The 21308-nt window shown below is 44.4% G+C and overlaps 1 protein-coding gene across 2 annotated transcripts in view; it reads left to right on the top strand.

The window, feature by feature from the left end:
- Positions 1 to 20387, top strand: part of TAFA1 (TAFA chemokine like family member 1) — a 346559-nt gene extending 326172 nt beyond the window's left edge. For both annotated transcript variants that reach the window (XM_053378251.1, XM_053378250.1), the window contains exons 4-5: positions 14162 to 14286; positions 19421 to 20387. In XM_053378251.1, the coding sequence (XP_053234226.1) occupies positions 14162 to 14286; positions 19421 to 19438 (143 nt within the window). In that variant the 3' untranslated portion in view covers positions 19439 to 20387. The remainder of the gene's footprint in view (positions 1 to 14161; positions 14287 to 19420) is intronic.
- The last annotated feature ends 921 nt before the right edge of the window (positions 20388 to 21308 follow it).

Here is a 21308-nt window from a genome sequence, read left to right as displayed (position 1 = left end):
TTTCATCTTCATGCTCCATAACAACAAAACTTATGAGGGAGACTATTGATTTGCAAGCCTACAAAAACGGCTACTAAAAGAAAAGGAAAGCAAACGAATCTTTATTTTCCGAGTTTTTAAAAGCCAACAATAGCACTAGGTTTGTAAACAAAACAAAAAAAAACAACCCAACTTGTGTTGCTTTTTATTTCAAACCCACATTAGTTTTAATTTTTCAGAAACCGAACCTGAAACACGGCTTCCAATACAGTGGTACCTCAGGTTAAGAACTTAATTCGTTCCAGAGGTCCGTTCTAAACCTGAAACTGTTCTTAACCTGAGGCACCACTTTAGCTAATGGGGCCTCCCGCTGCCGCCGCGCGATTTCTGTTCTCATCCTGAAGCCAAGTTCTTAAGCCGAGGTACTATTTCTGGGTTAGTGGAGTCTGTAACCTGAAGCGTCTGTAACCTGAGGTACCACTATATAGCACTTGGTCAGAACTTTGGGAACTCAATGCTAAATCAGTTTTTAATTGTACAGTCTGCGGCTCAAAAACCGGCACACTCAATCCATTTGTAGTAGTTATCCCCTTCTCTTCAAATCCTCCTTTCTCCAGAAATCCAGTTTTTAAGCTAGGCTTTTGGGGCACAATTCATAGGAAATTCCATTTTGAATGTAAGCTCGCTCCAGACTTTCAAATCCAGTTTTATTTGTCTCCATTTGATTCAGTACCACTTTTATTACTCAAGGTATGAGACGTGAGTTGGCTCTATGGTGGCAGCAGGATCCATATGAAGCCAGCAACCCACAGCCTGGACTTTAAAGTCTCCTGTATCACTTGGGGAATGCGCTTGATAAAAACAGCAATTTCTAAAACCGGAGATGAAATTGTTTTTGAGATTGGAGCTTGGTCTTGATCTAATTTTAAAGCTTGCTTCATGTTACAATTTCAAAGGGGTCTTTTGTTTCGATATTGGTTGTTTCCCCCCTCTACACACACACACACACACACACACACACACACAGAGAGAGAGAGAGAGAGTCAGGAAAGCCTACATGCCAGCTAGCTGGTTCCATTTAATTCAGCTGAGTGGCTGCAATTTAAAGTAGGGTTTTCTGGGACTGTCTTGAATATAGCTAGCTTTTAAAAAAACCACAATCATTTTCCTCCCCCACCCTTTTATTTTGTTCACCTCCCATTTGTTTTCAATGACACCCAACATGCACTTGTCATTGCTGCTCCAGAACACTTGTTCTGTGGGAATATTGCCTTAAAGTTGATAGCCACCAAGAGGAAATGCATTTAGCTTCGCTAGAGAAGGCACCATTTATCCTGCACCTACCCGTCATGTTATCTTGATCAATATAAGGGTCACTGGATGTGGCTGGAAAAATAATGGCAATTCCATTTATTACCCTCTAAATTGGCAGCTTAAGTTCCTGAGCCAAAAAAACCCAACAACATAGCAAGTCTTTGGAAACAGGAGCAACATATAGCAGTGTCCACAAAATCACTTTTTTAAAAGTATTTATTGAATTTTACAATCTAATATTCAACCACATGACACAATATAACACTTATCGCAGAACACACACACACACACACCTGACTTCCCTCAGCTTCCCCTTCTGGTTCTTAAAATTTTTACTACTTCTGCTTAATTGTTGTCTTATTTTTATGATCTTACATCTAAATGCTCTTATTTTCTTATCAATTTTATACCAAATTTTCTTTCATAGTTACCTCTTACACTCAGTTATGTTTCATATTACTGTTTCTTAACCTTTGAACTTGTTTTCTTAGTTGTAAATGTTTAATTAAACCCTGCTAGTGAGTCCATTTCTTTACAGTCATGAAGGGTTCCCAGTCTTTTTTAAAATCTTCATTGTCGTTGACTCTGATTCTTCCTATAATGTTATGTACTAAGTTGAATAGGATCCAAAAAGCATCAGTCTGATTGTTCCTAGAACAATAGGATTCAGAATGCAGCAGTCTGACTGGTCCTAGAACAATGCAGCAGTATGACTGGTCCGCAGGAGCCACCCAATCCAGCTCCAGGTGGAAGTGAATCCGCAACCTGATTGGCCTACAGGAGAACCCCAGAATTAGACAATCACGTGCGACCCATTGTGTAAATAATGTATATAAAGCAGATATTTTGGGGAAACTTTCATTCCTCACTACTATGAGCTGAATAAAGAGCATGAAATCCACACTCAACTCCGAGTATATTTCACGTAAATTTCGCCATTTCTGCATATTCCATAAGTTTGGCTTGCCATTCTTCTTTCGTTGGTATCTTGTCGTCTTTCCATTTTTGGGCTAGGAGAGCCCTAGCCGTGTCCACAAAATCAAAATCACTTAACCCAGCGCACATTTGCATGTAAAAGCAATCCAGGTTGCAATCCTAAGGCTTCATGCAGGGGGACTGAAGGTGGTCTGCCTGCTTCCTTGAAGGGTGAGGATCCTGTTTCAGCCAGACGCCTGCATTCACTTCTGGCCAACCTTCAGAGGCTACCTGCTGGTGGTGGGCGGGGGCAGAGTCAAAAGTGGGTGGAGCTACAAATGCAAATCTACCATTGTACAGTAGGCTAGTTTCTACATGTGCTCACCTGTTCCTCTCCAGTCTCCATCCAGTAAAGCAAAAGGCATTGTCAGAGTTCAAGGGTGCATTCCGGCCTGGCAAAAACACTCAGGGAGGATGAGAAGCAGGGCCAGTGGAGGGCAATTAAAGGGTTCAAATCACACCAGCTACTGGGCTGCAGTGATTTTCTCCCCGATTTGAAGGCATGCTGTGGGGCTAGGAATGCCACATATCCTATAGGACATGGGTAGGCAAACTAAGGTCCGGAGGCCGGATCTGGCCCAATCACCTTCTAAATCCGGCCTGCATGTTTTTACATGAGTAGAACGTGCCCTTTTATTTAAAATGCATCTCTGGGTTATTTGCGAGGCCTGCCTGGTGTTTTTACATGAGTAGAATGTTTGCTTTTACTTAAAATGCATCTCTGGGTTATTTGTGGGGCATAGAAATTTGTTCATTTATTTTTTTTCAAAATATAGTCCAGTCCCCCACAAGGTCTGAGGGACAGTGGACCGGCCCCCTGCTGAAAAAGTTTGCTGACTCCTGCTATAGGCTATATGGGTATATACAGTGGTACCTCGCAAGACGAATGCCTCGTAAGACGAAAAACTCGCAAGTCGAAAGAGTTTTACGTTTTTTGAGTTGCTTCGCAAGACGAATTTCCCTATGGGCTTGCTTCGCAAGACGAAAACGTCTTGCGAGTTTGTTTCCTTTTTCTTAAAACCGGGTGCATTGCTTGAAGAGGTGCAGTTCCGTGCTTCGCAAGACGAAAAAACTCGCAGAACGAATTAATTTCGTCTTGCGAGGTACCACTGTATTAGATATCATGGGTGGGTAGCCATTCTCTTGCCATTGTCCTCAGTGCCCGGTTATCCCATTTTGTGAAGCGCTGTGCTGTGCTAGCCCTGAATTGATACTTCTCGGGTTCAATTAAATGAGAGAAGTTGGCAGACTCCCCTGTTGGTTAAGATCTCCTGGTTCTTTAAAGCAGCTTTTTCTCAACCCCTGAACCCTTTGTTTTGTACTTTGTATTCTTTTATGTTACGAAGCCCCTGCTTTATAGCTCCCAAAGCAAATGAATCCTCATGTCTGTTTGTGAAATGCAAAACACTTGGGCTGCTGTATTCTTTCATTCTAGTCTTTGCTCCTTCCTTCTAAAATTTCCACATTCCCAAGATGGCAATTCACACACTGCCCCCCATGGCATTTGAAATAAAAAAGAGAGAGAAGCAGAATGTCTCATTCAATTCTCTCAAACCTTGTTTTTTAAGGAATAGGTGAGCCCTGGGTTACAGACATTCTTCTACTACTTCATATCAGTTTTGTATAGATCTGAACCTGCTTTGCAAAAGACTTTGCTCCCTGTATAAAGTCTCCCATCATTTGTGAGAATGTCTCACGGGGAGTTTGGATTTTCCTTTAATCTAATCCATTTAGAATATGACTCGCAATTTATTGAATGAAGAGGAGAAAATTGATAGCTTTTCATTAGGCTGACAAAGTCCTTTTCACTGTCAGCATCTAAAATGTGTTCTCTATTTAAATTTTATTTATTTCAATCTTCTCTAGAGGGAACTAGATTAAAATGAAATGCCTCGCGCTAAATGGTACAACTGTTTTTCCATTACTGCTGAGAACGCCGCGCGGGTTTTTGCCATGCAACTCTCTGCTAGCATTTGTTACAGCTTCTTAATAGCTGCAGAAAGAAATCAAAATGGGTCAGATTCAAATATTTTTGCATGTCGTTACATGGCATGAGACAGCAGACAATCTACAAGTCAAGAGAACAATATCCCTCAGGCCTCTTTATGACTGGAAATTCAGAAAACGATTTAGAAAGGCTTACACAGTTTAACACACTAGAAAAGCAAGCCAGGCTGGGAATTGTAGTTTGATTTCTTAAAGAGTCCAGGAAGCATTAAAAAACTCCAACTCCCAAGGTTCCTTGGAGGAAAGCCATGACAGTTCATAGAGCCAACCCAATACTTTTTGCTGCCTGAGGCAAAGGACAAGATGGTGACCCCACTCATTCGATGTTCAGAAGCTGGTTGGGCTGCCAACTGAGCCTTCTTCAACGCTGCTGATGGGACAGCATCTTCCACCACACCTGAGGGCTGCAATCCTGCTTAGAGGACATAGGACACAGCACCCACAGCTCTGGCCTCCAACACCTCACCTCACCACTCCCAGCATCCACCTCCAAGGAACACTCAGAACTGTCTCTCTGTGAGGAAAATAGGGGCCTCAGAACAACTCTCAGTCTTCCTCACAAAGGGCACCGCCCAGATTTCCTGGGAGGAAGCCATAACTGTTCAAAGCAGCATCACTGTGCTTTAAAGGGAATGGTGTGTGTGTGTCCAGAGCCATTGCATCTGCAGAGGAGGCTGGTCCATTAGGATGCCCTACCAACCTTACTCTGTCCTCAGCTAGAGGGGATGCGGGTGGCGCTGTGGTCTAAACCATTGAGCCTCTTGGACTTGCCGATCAGAAGGTCAGTGATTTGAATCCGTTGAATCCAATGCTCTGTCCCAGCTTGTGCCAAACTAGCAGTTCAAAAGCACACCAGTGTGAGTAGATAAATAGGTACCACTGCGGTGAGAAGGTAAACAGCGTTTCCGTGCACTTTGGCACTTGTCAGGGTGTCCCATTGTGCCAGAAGCTGTTTAGTCATGCTGGCCACATGGCCTGGAAAGCTGTCTGTGGACAAATGTCGGCTCCCTTGACCTGAAAGTGAGATGAGTGCTGCACCCCATAGTTGCCTTTGACTGGACTTAACAGTCCAGGGGTCCTTTACTTTTTTTACCTTTTACCTCAGCTGATGCCCAGCTGCCAACATTCCTACTTCTAACCAGCCCAGGCACTTCTTGTCAGCTTCCTGCTCCTCAGTCTCAGCACAGCCCTTGTAGACCTCAGCAGGGAGACAAAACTAGACTCTGTTTTGTCTAGTTCCACTTACTGGCTCCACTTACTGTTGTCCTCCCTGCCTTCTGCCCTACCAGACCCAGTGGCTCCACTTACTGTTGTCCTCCCTGCCTTCTGCCCTACCAGACCCAGTGGCACCAGCCACCACTGGCCACAAACATGGCACCCATGTGTCATCCTGTACATTGAACCCCTTGCACCCCATAGGCAGAGTCCTGAGGCTTAGGATTTGATTGCTGAAACCCAGCAGACCCAGACTGTACTGTATCCTAAAGGCTTATTTTGGTTTTATCCCTGCTGATACCATTGACATTTACCAGCCTGGGCTCATTTGTCGAAGTAATCTGTGGCATTGCTGAGCTTTCCATTAAAGACATCCTCTGTGGCGGTGTGCTTGCATTTGCAAAGGCATCCTTTGTCTACCACAAGTGAATGTTTATGCTAAAAGATTACATGCCAGATGGGCGTTTGATGAGATGATTGAGCATTTATTTGCTCTTTCAATCAAGGTCAGCAATAACAGGATTTGGTTACATCCAGGGACAGCTACCATAAATATGAAGAAAGCACTGTAGAGAGTTGTCTTCCCTCCGTCTGAAGTCATGAAATATTCCCCAAGGATCTTTGTGAGGTCCAGCCCTTCATAGTAGATCTCCTGCTTTTCTGTTCCAAATATCATAGAATCATAATATCATAATATTATAGAATTGTAGAGTTGGAAGGAACCACAAGGATCATCTACCCCAGCCTTTCTCAACCTGTGGGTCCCCACATGTTGTTGAACTACAACTCCCATCACCCCTAGCTAGCAAGGCCAGAGCTCAGGGATGTTAGGAGTTGTAGTCCAACAACACCTGGGGACCCACAGGTTGAGAACCGCTGATCTTGCCCAACCCCCTGCAATACAGAAATCTTTCAAAGCCACAACCCTGAGATTAAGAGTCTCATTCTCTACCAACTGGCTTCCAGGTCTCTGTGCAAATTTGTTAGTTTTTGTCCCTTCTGTGTCTACTTCCTTTCAGTTCTGCTCTACGTGTGTATTTGAAGAGAATAGCTGTGGCTGAATGGTAAAACATCTGCTGCTTTGCATGCAGAAGATCCCAGGTTCAATCCCCAGCACCTTCAGGTAGGGCTGGGAAAGACAGCTGCCTGAACCCCTGGATAGCTACTGCCCATCATCGTAGTCAACACTGAGGTAGATGGACCAAAGGCGGCTTCCACGTCAATACAGCAAATATTGCAAAGACACCTTAAGCCTCCCGTGCTCCCTCATCCAAACAAAGCTAAGTCTAGTAGCACTGACCCTAGAACTTCTTGCTACCTGGGGGAGAATGCAAAGATAACTTCCTAGTTCCCCCGCCGCTGCCATTAATAGCATTTTGCCCTGGCAAGGCAGTCCAAGCCTCTGAGTTCTGCATTAGGACTGACTTCTTCTGTTGATTAAATAAGCACTGCTGTCTTGGCTGTGATCATTTCTTCTCACATGATAAAGGACTGATGAAGACCATTACGGGATGACCATTACGGGATGGTTCTTGAAGGAGAATTAAAGCAAATCTCACAACAAATACAGTGGTACCTCGGGTTAAGTACTTAATTTGTTCCGGAGGTCAGTTCTTAACCTGAAACTGTTCTTAACCTGAAGCACCACTTTAGCTAATGGGGCCTCCTGCTGCCGCTGGAGCACGATTTCTGTTCTCATCCTGAAGCAAAGTTCTTAACCTGAAGCACTATTTCTGGGTTAGCAGAGTCTGTAACCTGAAGAGTATGTAACCTGAAGCGTATGTAACCTGAGGTACCACTGTACTAAACGAAAGAACGGAGTCGTGGAGAAACTTAGCAAATGATTTCACCCATAGTAAAAGGTAGCCAGACAGGTGTATCGATGACCGTTCACCATATAAAACAGTGGCCCACTTCTGTCTATCTGGCACTGTAGCCAGAACCGTCATAGCTGTCAACTGTCCCTTACTTGGCGGGAAACTCCCTTATCCCAGCGCCGTTTCCCGCTGCTATCCCTTATTGATGATGTCCCTTAAATTTCCTGGGTTTCAAAGGAAGCAGCTCCTCTCCTTCCCTCCCTGCCGGCCAGGGAGGAGGGAGGCTCCAACTGTGTTGCTTGGCTGCGTTGCTCACCCAATAAGGAGTCTAAGAACGACTGGGGTGTGGAGCTTGCATGCCTTGTGCCGATCAAATCGGCCGTGTTGCCTGGGGACTCACCTTTGCTCAGCGCTTCCCAGCGGAGAGGTGACGGTGGTTTCCCTTGCTGCATCCCCTTTGCCGGGTTGCTGCGCTGTGGGAACCACCACTTGAGGCTTCATTTGGCTGCTGGCTGGGCTTTCTGCCTTTGGCTGGAGGGGCTCAGAAGTTGAACATACCTGTGCTCGGAATCGGATGGATATGTCATTGATGGCCTACTCACCCTTGCTGGGTAAAAGGTCAGTCTGGAGTGGAGGCACATGGTGGGGGGAAAGGAAAGAAGCCGGTTGGGTACAATGGCGGGCGGTGATCTCGTGAGAGGGGGGCTTTTGGGTTTGTTTTGGAGGCTCCTTCGATTGACTGTTATGGGGGAAAGGAAAGGAGCTGGTTGACTAAAATCCCTTATTTTGGCTGCTGATCCCTTATTTTCAAATCTGTAAGTTGACAGCTATTCAGAACAGCAAGTGATAATATTCATACGTAGGAATTTTCCTTATGTTGAAGACATTTTCACGTAAGAAGGTGAATCTTAATTGCACATCTGCAGAAATGGTTGTATGTGGTGGGGGTAGAATTTGGAGAGGTGGTTCTATCCTTTTAAAGAGTTCATTGAAATGATTTTTATCATTTTTAGAACTTGTGTTTTATTCTATTTTAATTCTGCACGCCACTTCGATGGCTTTATGCTGTGAAGTGGTTTAGAATTTGTTTAAAAAATAATAAACATTGAGCCAGTCCATTGATCCATCTAGCCCAGTGTTGTCTGCAATGACTGGGAGCAGCTCTCCAATGAGCTTGTAGGGCAGCGGCTGAAGAAGGAACAAAAAGGGTTTTCTTGTGTGAGTTTCTTGTGGCTGATTAGCTGCTTTCTCTGTGCAAAGGTCAGAGGGGGCAGGGCTTCTGTTGAGGTAGGGGATTAGCTGTGGGAGGAGCTTGTCAGAGCTTGTAGGGCAGCGGCGCGCGCAGTTTGATCCATCTTTTAGATTTAGGGGAGCTAGTCTCAAACGTTTGTTGGGGGAGATATAGGTTTATTTGGGGGGATTTATTTGTCCTGTCTTCACGCTTTTTATGATGGAGGACCGCTGTAGTCACCCCCAACGACACCTTCTCAAGATGGAGGGTGAGGGAACAGCTGCAGTCGCCTGTGGTTCCTGCGCAATGTTTGCCATCTTGCCAAAGGTTGCAGGCAGCTTTACCTGCAGCAATTGCATGTTGAATGCCCTCTTAAAAGACAAAGTCCAGCAACTGGAGGAACGTGTAGCTACGCTCCAAAGAATTAGAGAGCTGGAGCTCTTCTTGGAAGCAACAGAGCACACCGTCTCCACCAAGGAGGAGACAGGGGACTCCCCTGAGAAGGAGGCTAGTTCACCAACACAGGAGCCAGATATATGGAGAAACGTGACTCAAAGAAGTAGGAGGCCCAGAGTTCGCTCTGATTGTTTAGAAATACGCAATCGCTTTGAGGTCCTTTCCCCTAGCATGGAAGATGAAGAGCAGACTCCATTTGAGGATCTCTCCCTCATTACAGTCGATCAGGTATATGAAGACGAGCAGCAAAGGCAGTCCTCAGGGAATGTCCAGGCGACCTTGGAACAGACAGCTCACGGAAGAACCCCGACCAGACCTAAGAGGAGGCGTGTAGTGGTGATAGGGGATTCCCTACTGAGGGGAACAGAAGCAGTGATCTGTGGGCCTGACAAGATGTCTCGGGAAGTGTGCTGTCTCCCCGGGGCTAAGATCCAAGATGTAACTGAACGACTGCAAGGAATCATAAAACCCACTGACAAATACCCCTTCCTCTTGGTTCATGTGGGAACCAATGACACTGCAAGCAATAGCCTCCAGAAGATCAAAAGAGATTACGAGGCTCTGGGCAGGAAATTGAAGCAATTAAATGCACAAATTGTCATCTCATCTGTCCTCCCAGTTGAACGACGTGGCCCAGGGAGAGAGGGAAAAATAGTGGAAGTGAACAACTGGCTTCGCAAATGGTGTAAACAGGAACGGTTTGGATTCTTAGATCACGGAATGCAGTTTCTTGAAGATGGACTTCTGGCAAGCGATGGGCTGCACCTCACAACGGTTGGTAGGAATGTTTTTGCAAAAAATCTCAGAAACCTCATCAGGAGGGCTTTAAACTGACTAATGTGGGGGAGGGAGACAGTGCTCCTGAAGGTAGGAGTCTATCAATTGATGAAGATGATCATCCAAATGTCATAGACCGAATGGAGCAAACAGCACGCAGACCTAGTGGTGGGAGGAAAAAATCCTTAAATAAGAGACACGGGGGAATGATTAATGGACTTCAATGTCTGTACACTAATGCGCAAAGTATGGGAAATAAACAAGATGAGCTTGAGCTCTTGGTACAGCAAACTAAATATGACATAATAGGCATCACTGAAACCTGGTGGGATAAGTCCCACGATTGGAATGTAATAATGGAGGGATACAATCTATTTCAGAGAAACAGACCAGACAAGAAAGGAGGAGGAGTGGCGTTATATGTCAGGGATGTGTATACCTGTGAAGAGATCCAAGATTTAGAACCTCAAAGCCAAAGTGAGAGCATTTGGGTCAAAATTAAGGGAGAGAAGAATAACAGTGACCTCATTGTGGGAGTTTACTATAGATCCCCAAGCCAAACGGAGGACATAGATGATGCCTTCCTGGAACAGATGGCCAAGCATGCAAAAGGAAGGGAGATAGTAGTAATGGGGGACTTCAATTACCCGGATATTTGTTGGATGTCAAACTCAGCCAAGAGCATAAGGTCAAACAGATTCCTCACTGGCCTTGCAGACAACTTCATTGTCCAGAAAGTGGGAGAAGCTACAAGAGGAACAGCCATTTTAGATCTGGTCCTAACCAATGTTGATGACCTGGTTAGTGGGGTAGAAGTGGAAGGATCATTAGGCGCGAGTGATCATGCTCTTCTGAAGTTTACTATACAGCGGAAAGGAGCAGCCAAGCATACTAGGACTCAATTTCTCGACTTTAAGAAAGCCGACTTCATAAAACTTAGGGAAGTGCTGGGTGAGATCCCATGGACAGTAACACTAAAAGGAAAGGGAGTTCATGATGGCTGGGAGTTTGTTAAGAGGGAGATAGTAAAAGCACAACTTCAGGCAATACCAATGAGACGGAAACATGGAAGGTGCCTAAAGAAGCCAGGGTGGCTATCTAAAGAACTTTTAACTGAGTTAAGATTAAAAAAGGATGTGTACAAAAAATGGAAAAGGGGGGAAACCACCAAAGAGGAATTCAAACAAATAGCCAGCACGTGTAGACACAAAGTCAGAAAAGCTAAAGCACAGAATGAACTCAGGCTTGCTAGAGAGGTTAAAAGCAACAAAAAAGGCTTTTATGGGTATGTTCGTAGCAAAAGGAAGAACAAAGAAACAGTGGGGTCACTCAGAGGAGAAGATGGTGAAATGCAAACAGGGGACACAGAAAGGGCTGAACTCCTCAATGCCTTCTTTGCCTCAGTCTTCTCCGATAAAGAAAACAATGCCCGACCTGAAGAATTTGGAGCAAATGATTCAGCAGAGGAAACACAGCCCAGAATAACTAAGGAGATAGTACAAGAATACTTGGCTAGTCTAGATGTATTCAAGTCTCCAGGGCCAGATGAACTGCATCCAAGAGTATTAAAAGAACTGGCAGATGTGATTTCAGAACCACTGGCAGTCATCTTTGAGAATTCCTGGAGAACAGGCGAAGTCCCGGCAGACTGGAGGAGGGCAAATGTTGTCCCTATTTTCAAAAAGGGGAAAAGAGAGGACCCAAATAATTACCGCCCAGTCAGTCTGACATCAATACCAGGGAAGATTCTGGAGCAGATCATTAAGCAAACAGTCTGTGAGCACCTGGAAAGGAATGCTGTGATCACCAATAGTCAGCATGGATTTCTGAAAAATAAGTCATGTCAGACTAACCTGATCTCGTTTTTTGACAGAATTACAAGCCTGGTAGATGAAGGGAACGCAGTGGATGTAGCCTACCTTGATTTCAGCAAGGCATTTGACAAGGTGCCCCATGATATTCTTGTAAAGAAGCTGGTAAAATGCGGTCTTGACTATGCTACCACTCAGTGGATTTGTAACTGGCTGACTGACCGAACCCAAAGGGTGCTCATCAATGGTTCCTCTTCATCCTGGAGAAGAGTGACTAGTGGGGTGCCACAGGGTTCTGTCTTGGGCCCGGTCTTATTCAACATCTTTATCAACGACTTGGATGATGGACTCAAGGGCATCCTGATCAAATTTGCAGATGACACCAAACTGGGAGGGGTGGCTAACACCCCAGAGGACAGGAACACACTTCAAAACGACCTTGACAGATTAGAGAACTGGGCCAAAACAAACAAGATGAATTTTAACAGGGAGAAATGTAAAGTATTGCACTTGGGCAAAAAAAATGAGAGGCACAAATACAAGATGGGTGACACCTGGCTTGAGAGCACTACGTGTGAAAAGGATCTAGGAGTCTTGGTTGACCACAAACTTGACATGAGCCAACAGTGTGACGCGGCAGCTAAAAAAGCCAATGCAATTCTGGGCTGCATCAATAGGAGTATCGCATCTAGATCAAGGGAAGTAATAGTGCCACTGTATTCTGCTCTGGTCAGACCTCACCTGGAGTACTGTGTCCAGTTCTGGGCACCACAGTTCAAGAAGGACACTGACAAACTGGAACGTGTCCAGAGGAGGGCAACCAAAATGGTCAAAGGCCTGGAAAGGATGCCTTATGAGGAACGGCTAAGGGAGCTGGGCATGTTTAGCCTGGAGAAGAGGAGGTTAAGGGGTGATATGATAGCCATGTTCAAATATATAAAAGGATGTCACATAGAGGAGGGAGAAAGGTTGTTTTCTGCTGCTCCAGAGAAGCGGACACGGAGCAATGGATCCAAACTACAAGAAAGAAGATTCCACCTAAACATTAGGAAGAACTTCCTGACAGTAAGAGCTGTTCGACAGTGGAATTTGCTGCCAAGGAGTGTGGTGGAGTCTCCTTCTTTGGAGGTCTTTAAGCAGAGGCTTGACAGCCATATGTCAGGAGTGCTCTGATGGTGTTTCCTGCTTGGCAGGGGGTTGGACTCGATGGCCCTTGTGGTCTCTTCCAACTCTATGATTCTATGATTCTATGATTCTATGATTCTATGGTTTCTGGCAGGGGTCTTTCCTTTGGAAATGCCAGGGCTTGAACCTAGGACCTTCTGCATTCAAAGCATGTGCTCTACCACTAGCTTTCCCAATGATTCCCTTGTTTGGTTGTTAGCTGCCCAGAAATAGCCTGAATGCTGGACTGGAACTGATGAGGTCCGCTCTTCCTGGGTCCTATGTGGTTAGGTCTACCACCCATGCACAATGTTCATTGGTGCTGTTTCAGTAGGCATTGGAATCTTTGCTGCAGAAACAAACTTGAATTTCGAAGGAAGAACTCCCTGACCTCATTTTGGATACACAAAAGGCCCTTCCTCCAATTTTGTGTCCTGCTCACCTTGTGAAGCCTGTGAAAGTATATATTTATATCTCTAGCAGAGCAAGTTGGACCAGGGACGGAAAGGAACATTCAAAAGAAAAGGGAATTAGTTTGGTGACAATCAAGAGAATGCAGAGTTACTGCAGGCGAACTTCCTTGGCAGTCATCCATTTTTAATGTACCACAATGGAAAACTGGAGACAAAATTAAGCAGTAAAAAATTGGAATGGCATGCAGAGGGGAGCAGTCTCCCTTGTGGAGTCAACATCAGAGAATTTCAATTCCGAGTGATTTAGAATATGGGTGACAATACAAGGAATATTGTATGGCCCTGGAGGCAGAATGCACTATCATTACAAATAGGTAATTCTATGTTTTTCTTACAGATGGGTTTCAGTGCATGGGAGTGAAATGAACATTGGTACAAGGCACTAAACCATCACCCATGCAAGCCACTTTGGGGGGTGGAATTAAGTTATTCATTTATTTATTTAATCTTACACGTCCAAGTTCTGAGCTAGCTTGCAGTATTCATTTATACGCATCTAACAACAACATAATTAAAATCAGATAAACATTAATATAACATACCTGGAAATCAAATGTCAAATGTTCAAACCTCAGAACTCGAACAGCTCTGTTGCCAAACATTTCAGTTCCCGAACGCCGAAAACCTGGACGTAAGTGTTCCGGTTTTCGAACGTTCCTTGGAACTCAAATGTCCGATGTGGAAGTACAAGAAGCTCTTGCAACCAATCGGAAGCCGCACTTTGGAACTTGAACATTTCGGAAGTCAAACAGTTTTCTGGAACAGATTATGTCCAAGTTCCGAGGTTTGACTATATGACACCAGCTGGATTAATGTAATTTTTTAATTAAAAAATCTGTTGAGATCCAGAGGAAGCTTTGCATTCAGATTGAGCAAAGTGAACTGAAACAAAACAAACCAAAAACCAGTTCACAAATATTTTGCTTGTTTTGTGTCTCTTAGCATCAATAGTCATTGGGAAATGGTGGTGTGAGATGGAGCCATGCCTAGAGGGTGAGGAATGCAAGACGTTACCTGACAACTCAGGATGGATGTGTGCAACCGGCAATAAAGTCAAGACCACCAGAGTAAGTTTTTTTCCTCTTTCCCCTTTCCCCCTCCTTCATTCCCCCCACCCAGCCACCTCCTGAGTTTTTCCACCCTCGAGTCTCTGGCAAAAGCTAAGAAGCCATTTCCTTGCTCAGTAATGCATGTCCTTCCTTACCTACTGACTGGGTGAGTCAGAGGTGAGTCCTCAGCTGAACTCTACCAGGCAGCTGAGTTGCACTGAATCACCATGTCACTTTCTTCAAAGTAATTTGCCCCCCAAGGAATAAAATAGCAACCTGTCAGCAGGACCAGTTGTGACTGTTAAAGATTACACTTACTGTATTTCTTATCATTGGATGTAAAAGCTGTTGGTTAAACCATTGCCATTTCAGACGGTGAAATGTTTTCAACCGGCCTCGGTAATGTTAGGTAGGAAATTGGAGTTCCTACCATGTATTCACAAATACACACAAACACCATTAAATGTAAACATTGCCTGTTGTGCATTCCCCCAGATGCCCTTTGCACAGTCAGGGATAGGATTGGTAACGATTTGTGGAGCCAAATGCCATGGATTCAGGCTAAGCCCATGATTTGGGCATGATCCAAAGTAGCCCCAACCATACCACTTTGGGGGAGATAAAGTTACGAAAATATGTAGCTAGAGATGGATGAATCTGACACTTTCAGCTTCTCACGAGTTTCTCTCATTTCTAACCTTAAATTCACTTAGGCCTGAACTTCTTGATAGCCTAATGGCCAAGCTTTAGTCTTGCATGTGCAGCAAGTCCTATCTGCTGTTCTGAGTTGTTGATCTGCTGTTCACAAATAAAGACAGATATTGAAGTTAGAAACATGGGAAGCTGCCTTAAACTGGCCCATCTAGCTCCATATTCTCTACATTGACTGGCAGCTGCCCTTCAGGATTTCAGCCAGGAGTATCTCCCAGCCCTCCATGGAGAGGCCATGTTCTACCACTGAGCTATGGCCCTTCTCTTTTCCTGATGTTTGCTGCTTCCTGGTATTAGGGCAGACCTGTTGCAAGGACTTTGTGTGTCTGCTGGGTGCAGCCATTTCCCCACAAAATAAATTACCTGTGCAAGGCAGGTGTCTATACAGGTAGCAGCAACCAGGCAAGCATTCTCCTGCAAGTAATGATCTCCATCCTCTGTATCTCGGGGCAGGAACGCAGCCATAAGGCAGTCTGTTCCTCTCATCCACTCTCTGAGTATTTCCTTACTGTGATGTGTTGTGTTTTGCACTCGGAAATACACATGTAAGGTTCTGTTTTGCATCTTCTCTGCTTCTCACAGTATCTGACATACCAGCTATGAGTTAATATTCAGCATCCAGAAATTGTTGTTAGGCACTTAAAAACTTCATTCATATTCAGATATACGGCCCCACCTACTCTGTATGGATTATTATATTTCATATCAATTAGATGCCCATGGACCTGAATGTTCAAATATGAAATAAATTCCCCCCCCCCCAATTCCATCCTGTATTTCCCCCTATCATTTCCCTACAGGAACTATTTTAATTAGCTAGCTGGGGCACCTTCTAGTGTAAATCCCGGGAACATTTTGCTTTGTTCCTTGGAAAACATTGTGGAAAATATTACAACTGGAGAAGGTAAATTGATGGGGTAAGCTTAGCAACTGTCCTGTAAATCATCATAGATGTCTGCACAGAAAGAAGGCAGAGAGTTTGGTCTGCAGATTATTTACTTTTTGCAACTTTTAAAATACATGGTGTGCAGGTGGGCAAGAGTCACCACAGCACACAACAGAGGTTTGAAATTTGGCTTTATTTCATTAGAAGGAAAATCATAAAAAAACGGGTTGTGCATGCAATCTGCATTAGGAGCACTTGCTTCTTTATTTATTTACTAAAAACTTAGGAACGACTCATCATCTTGACGTGGGATTGCTCCCAGGAACATGGGAGGTGGGGCGCCACAGGCAGATGGCTGACATTGTCTAATCAAAAGCAAGTCCATATCCATCTGCACAGCTGCCTATTTTGTCTTTACGCCTAAGAGACAGCTACCCAATGGTTTCCTTTGTCTACATTTGGGAGAGGACTTCTTCTGGAGCACCAAATGGCAGTGTCATAGCTGACATTTCCTGGACACACCCCACCACAGGCCAATAAAGGAGTTGTGAATGAATGAATGAATGTGGACACTGGTGGAGGAAGCACACCACCCCGGCACCATCGGGGAGGGGGGGTACCATCACGGCCGTCCCCCTGGGCATATGCCATGTGTACCACCCACCGTGCCTGGTGCCATGCCCACAGGATGTATGCCACGCCCCCCACGGGCGGCATGCCATGCCCCAGGACACACACCCCGCCCCACAGGCAATGTGCCACGCCCCTGGGATGCACGCCACGCCCACGCCTGCTCTCCACCCCTGGTGCCAGAGCATGCAGCATCACCACTGAATGTGGACCTTTAGCAAGACAGATGTTGCTGATATTCTCACTACTCAAATAGACTGCTTCTGCTCAAAGCTACACTAGGAGAGGATATACTGGTTGCTGCTGTTAGGAAACTGATATCTTCTGGTTTTCTCTTCACCCCACTGCAATATTCAGTGGGTTCTACTGGTTTCTGTTGTCGGTGCCAATGATACTACTCTGTACCCCAACCAAGCCCCTAAACAAGAATTTCATATCCAGCTTTTCTCCTGCCACTGTGAAAACATACTTAATTATATCATACTGAAAATAAAAACAAAAGAGTGCAATCCTATGCACACTTCTTTGAGATTATGCCTATTGAATATAGTGGGCCTCACTTCTGAATAAGCTCAAATAAAAATGCACTTTAAGTAACCGTTACCATGGTGGGTGATATTTGATACCCATTTGAACCACTGCACATTCTGTGGCCAGGGAAGGTTGCCCCTCCTCCACCCCACAACTAGGCCTCACTCTCATTGTGCCAAATGGCAAGCATCCAAAGGAAATGGAAGAATAACCGGGGCCTCACACTTGAAGGTCCCATCCAGAACACCAACTCTTGAGTTGCTTGTTGACCTATTTTATTTCTCCGGACAAAAGAAGAGCTATTTGGAGCTCACACTTACCATCAAAAGCCGAATTGATAATAAAAAAAAAGCATTGCTTCGCCAAGTTCAAGTCTTTCATGGGAACAAGATGTACTACATGAGTCCAGTGTCAAAGTTCAGGCTTTAATGCTTAGAAGGAGGGAGCCGAAATGAAAGACCTCTTTCTTTGCCTCCCATTCATGTGTGCTTTCTCCATCCGCCCGCTCAACAAGCTGTCTGAGCCTGTTCTACCCTGTTCACCTGCACCACATGCCATCTGTCAGGAGTGGGGGACTCTTGGACCAGAGCCAAGGTGGTGATTCTATGCCCAGGGTATCTTAGGAAACAGAGACTCCTAAGTGGACATTCTGAAGTGTGGTGGTAGTGGCTTGAATTCACACATTCAGTGCATTCCACAATGGGAAGATCACCATATTCTGCTTATCTGATTTTATCTTAATGCCTTAGAAATCCTCTTAAATGAAATAACAGTGGAATAGGCCAGTGGTAGGGGACTTGTGGCCCTCCAGTTGGACAACAACTCCCATCAACCACAGCCAATATGGCCAATAGTAAAAAAATTATGGGAATAGTAATCCAGCCATTTTAATGCAAGATATCAGCTCACATCTAATTCTGGGCTATTTGTGGGCTGTTAATATATGTGCACATCATAGAATTGTAGAGTTGGAAGGTTCCCCTAGGGGTCATCTAATCCAACCCTCTGCAATGCAGGAATTTCAACTAAAACATCCATGACAGATGACTATCCAACCTCTACTTAAACCCTCTGAGGAAGGAGAGTCTACAAGCTCCCGAGGGAGACCATTCCACTGTCAAACAGCTCTTACGGTTAGAAAGTTCTTCCAGGTCAGAATCTCCTTTCTTGTCACTTGACACCATTGGTTTGAGTCCTGCCCTCCAGAGTAGGAGAAAACATGTTTGTTGCTTCTCCCATATGACACCCCTTCGGATATTTGAAGGTGGCTATCATATTTCCTCTCAGTCTCCTCTTTTCTAGGCTAACCATACCCAGCTCCTTCAACCACTGCTCTTAAGGCTTGGTTTCCAGACCCTTGATCATCTTAGTTGCCATCCTCTGCACACATTCCAGCTTGTTTATCACTCCCACCAGGCTTAGAATATCTGTCTGTTTTCACCTCTAGATTCTTCAGAGTTCCTTTTCATGAGTTCTGCCATCTCTGCAATCCTGATCACACTTCCTTGGGAGTTAAATCTTCTGAACTCAGTGAAGTTTACTTTGGAGTAGACATGCACAGAACTGCCTTTCATGCCATCATGCTTGATTCTACCATCTTAAATCTTAGCATGGTTTTTCAGTAGTTAAGGGTGAAATCCTACGGTCTCAGGGAGGATTCTGCGGGGGAAGAAAGAGATCCATGGGTGGAGAGAGGGAGATCTATGAGAAGAGCAGGTGGCCCACCCACAGAAGCCCCCTCCTTGAAACTGCAAAAATATCCACGGCTGTCTCTTCTCTGTGTTCAGTGCACCAAAGCGGGATAGAACAAAAAGGAGATGCTCTTCATGTGCCTTGCCTTAAGAAATGACATCTACTTGATTATTTGAAACGTTTTTATAATGGTCTTTATGGACCAGAGACAGCCAATGTGGGGGCTTCCCAATGTTGCTTGAACAACAACCCACATAATTTCCTGATCATTGGCCATGCTGGCAGGGGCTGCTATGACTTGCCATCCAACACAAGATGAAGAGCACAACATTGACTACTCCTGTTATAGACCATGGGGCACTGATGGTTTGATGAGGCTGTGGCATCTGCTAAGTGTACATAGCACCATTCTTGAATGGTTCCAATAAATTTCCATCAGGTGGGGAAAGTATGTTGCTTAAGATATTCTTGTTATGATGTTGCATGTGACTAAGAATTGGGGGCACCAGTAATAAAGCTTTCAAATAGTTATTATATCTCAGGGCAGCAATTCTTGCTTACTTTCCAATTCATACTCTTCCCTAGTCTCCTCCTTGCTATGCTGCAATAGAGGAGGAGGAACTTCCGCCAACCAATTGGAGGATCAAGATGTTTTTTAAAGGAACTGAGTATAATTCCTTCTTGTGCATTTTGTTGTTACAGATTCATCCGAGAACCTAACAAAACATCTTCCGACAGCAGCCAGTGAAGGGAACCCCTGACAGATAAGAGGACAGAAATCTTTAAACCATCTCCAGCTTTTACAAGCCAAATGGGATTTTTTATTTATTTATTTGCACTTTAACTCTGTACCAGAGGAAACTACAGTGGTTTACTTGTGTGGAGTCAAATGCCCCAGAAAAGCAGCGCATCAGATTTGACAACAGTGAATGGAAAAGAGGGTGAAAGGAAATAAATTAATGAAAAAGCAGTTACTAAGAAGCAAGTTTCCTGATGCTGGGATATGAAAAACAGACCTACAAGTGTGGATCTACAATTTTTCTTTGTATCATTAAAAATATATAAATATATAAGATATTTTGAAATAAAGCCTGGCTCTTAAAAAAAATGAGCAGAAGCCACACTTTGCTGCAACTGCTTTGTAACCTTTTTTAAAAAAAATGCACAGACGTTTTGGAAATCAAGAAGACAACTGGAAAAGAACATAAAGCAAGATGACTTCTGACAAAAGAACTGGAATGTTGCTTCTTCTTTTTTATTATGGTTCCTATTATTTCAACCGGACATTCAAGGAAATTCCACCGTTCCATTTTCCTGTGTTCTGGAGTCCTTTTCTTTTCTTTTCCTCCTCGTGCAACAATAGCATGCTGGCTTTGCTTACATTAACCATACTTTATACTTAATTGATATGTAATACCAGTTCTACTTTCTTCCAAGGACGTCTTTTGTGGGTGGGCATCAGTTGTCCCACAGTGAAGAGAAAGATGACTCTTGACACTTGGGGAGGAAACACACAGTCTACATTCAGAGGTTTATTTGGCAGACTTTGGGTAGACTGCGGGCTACCTTATTAAAGAAGCACTGTACAGATCATTGTCTACAGACTTTGTATAGCTGGTATAGACAATCCTAGTAAAAAAAGAAAAGAAAAGTTGGTTGCTAATTTCAATGGCTTGTGTTGTTTGCTCAACCACGCATGAGGGCTGTTTCATTGTATTTGATTAGGATAGAAGCTTATCTACTCAGAGGTTCATCTACTCTTGCAATGCAGGGATTTCAACTAAAGCATCCATGACAGATGGCCACCCAACTTCTGCATAAAAACCTCCAAGCAAGGAGAGTCCTTTCCACACTTAGTGTTTATAGTGATATAGTTGTTGGGTTTCCAGCTTGTGGAGGGGGTGAGGGTTGGTGGACATGGTTGGTGAGACTTCTCTTCCATGCCACTTCCCTCTGACTGGTCCCCGCTGTCAGTTTGCAAGCTCAGTTCAGAGGAGAACTATGGCAAATGGGGATGATGGTGCTGAGCCAAAGTATTGCCTGTGACAGCAACCAGGTTCATCGTAGACCAGACAGACCAATAGTTTCTCTTCTAATCTCCTAGACTCCAACAAGATTAGAATTTTGGAATGCTAATAATAATTTTTAAAAAGCTGTGAAAGGGCTATCCTCATGAACATGTTTATAACGCTGACAATTACTGGCATGAGGGACACAAGGTTATGCAAGGGGTGTGACCACAGCCACGGAACTTTTATCTATTCGGGCACAACCTGCCCTTAGTATGACAAGGAAAACCCCACACTCCCTCTCTAATAACAGCAACATGTGACCAAAGGTGCAGTTAATCAGGCTTAAAAATGTTGGAACAAACAGCAATTATACCACCATAAATGGTAAGTGAGGAAAGACCCTGGAATTTGTACTGGTTCAGGGTTTTCCTGCTGTGTTTCAGCCACGGTGCTGTCAATAGTAATAAAAAAAAATGAATAAACCCCAAATCTAGGGTGTAGGGCCATGTTGGAATGGGACCAAGATGGTGTAATACATCACACATCTCTGAAAGAGGGGCAAAGTGGTTTGGGCATTG

This window comes from Podarcis raffonei, chromosome 2 (assembly GCF_027172205.1).
Source record: "Podarcis raffonei isolate rPodRaf1 chromosome 2, rPodRaf1.pri, whole genome shotgun sequence".
NCBI lineage: Eukaryota > Metazoa > Chordata > Lepidosauria > Squamata > Lacertidae > Podarcis > Podarcis raffonei.
The sequence above is the reverse complement of the archived record's forward strand: the minus strand, read 5'-3'. Positions and strand labels throughout refer to the sequence as shown.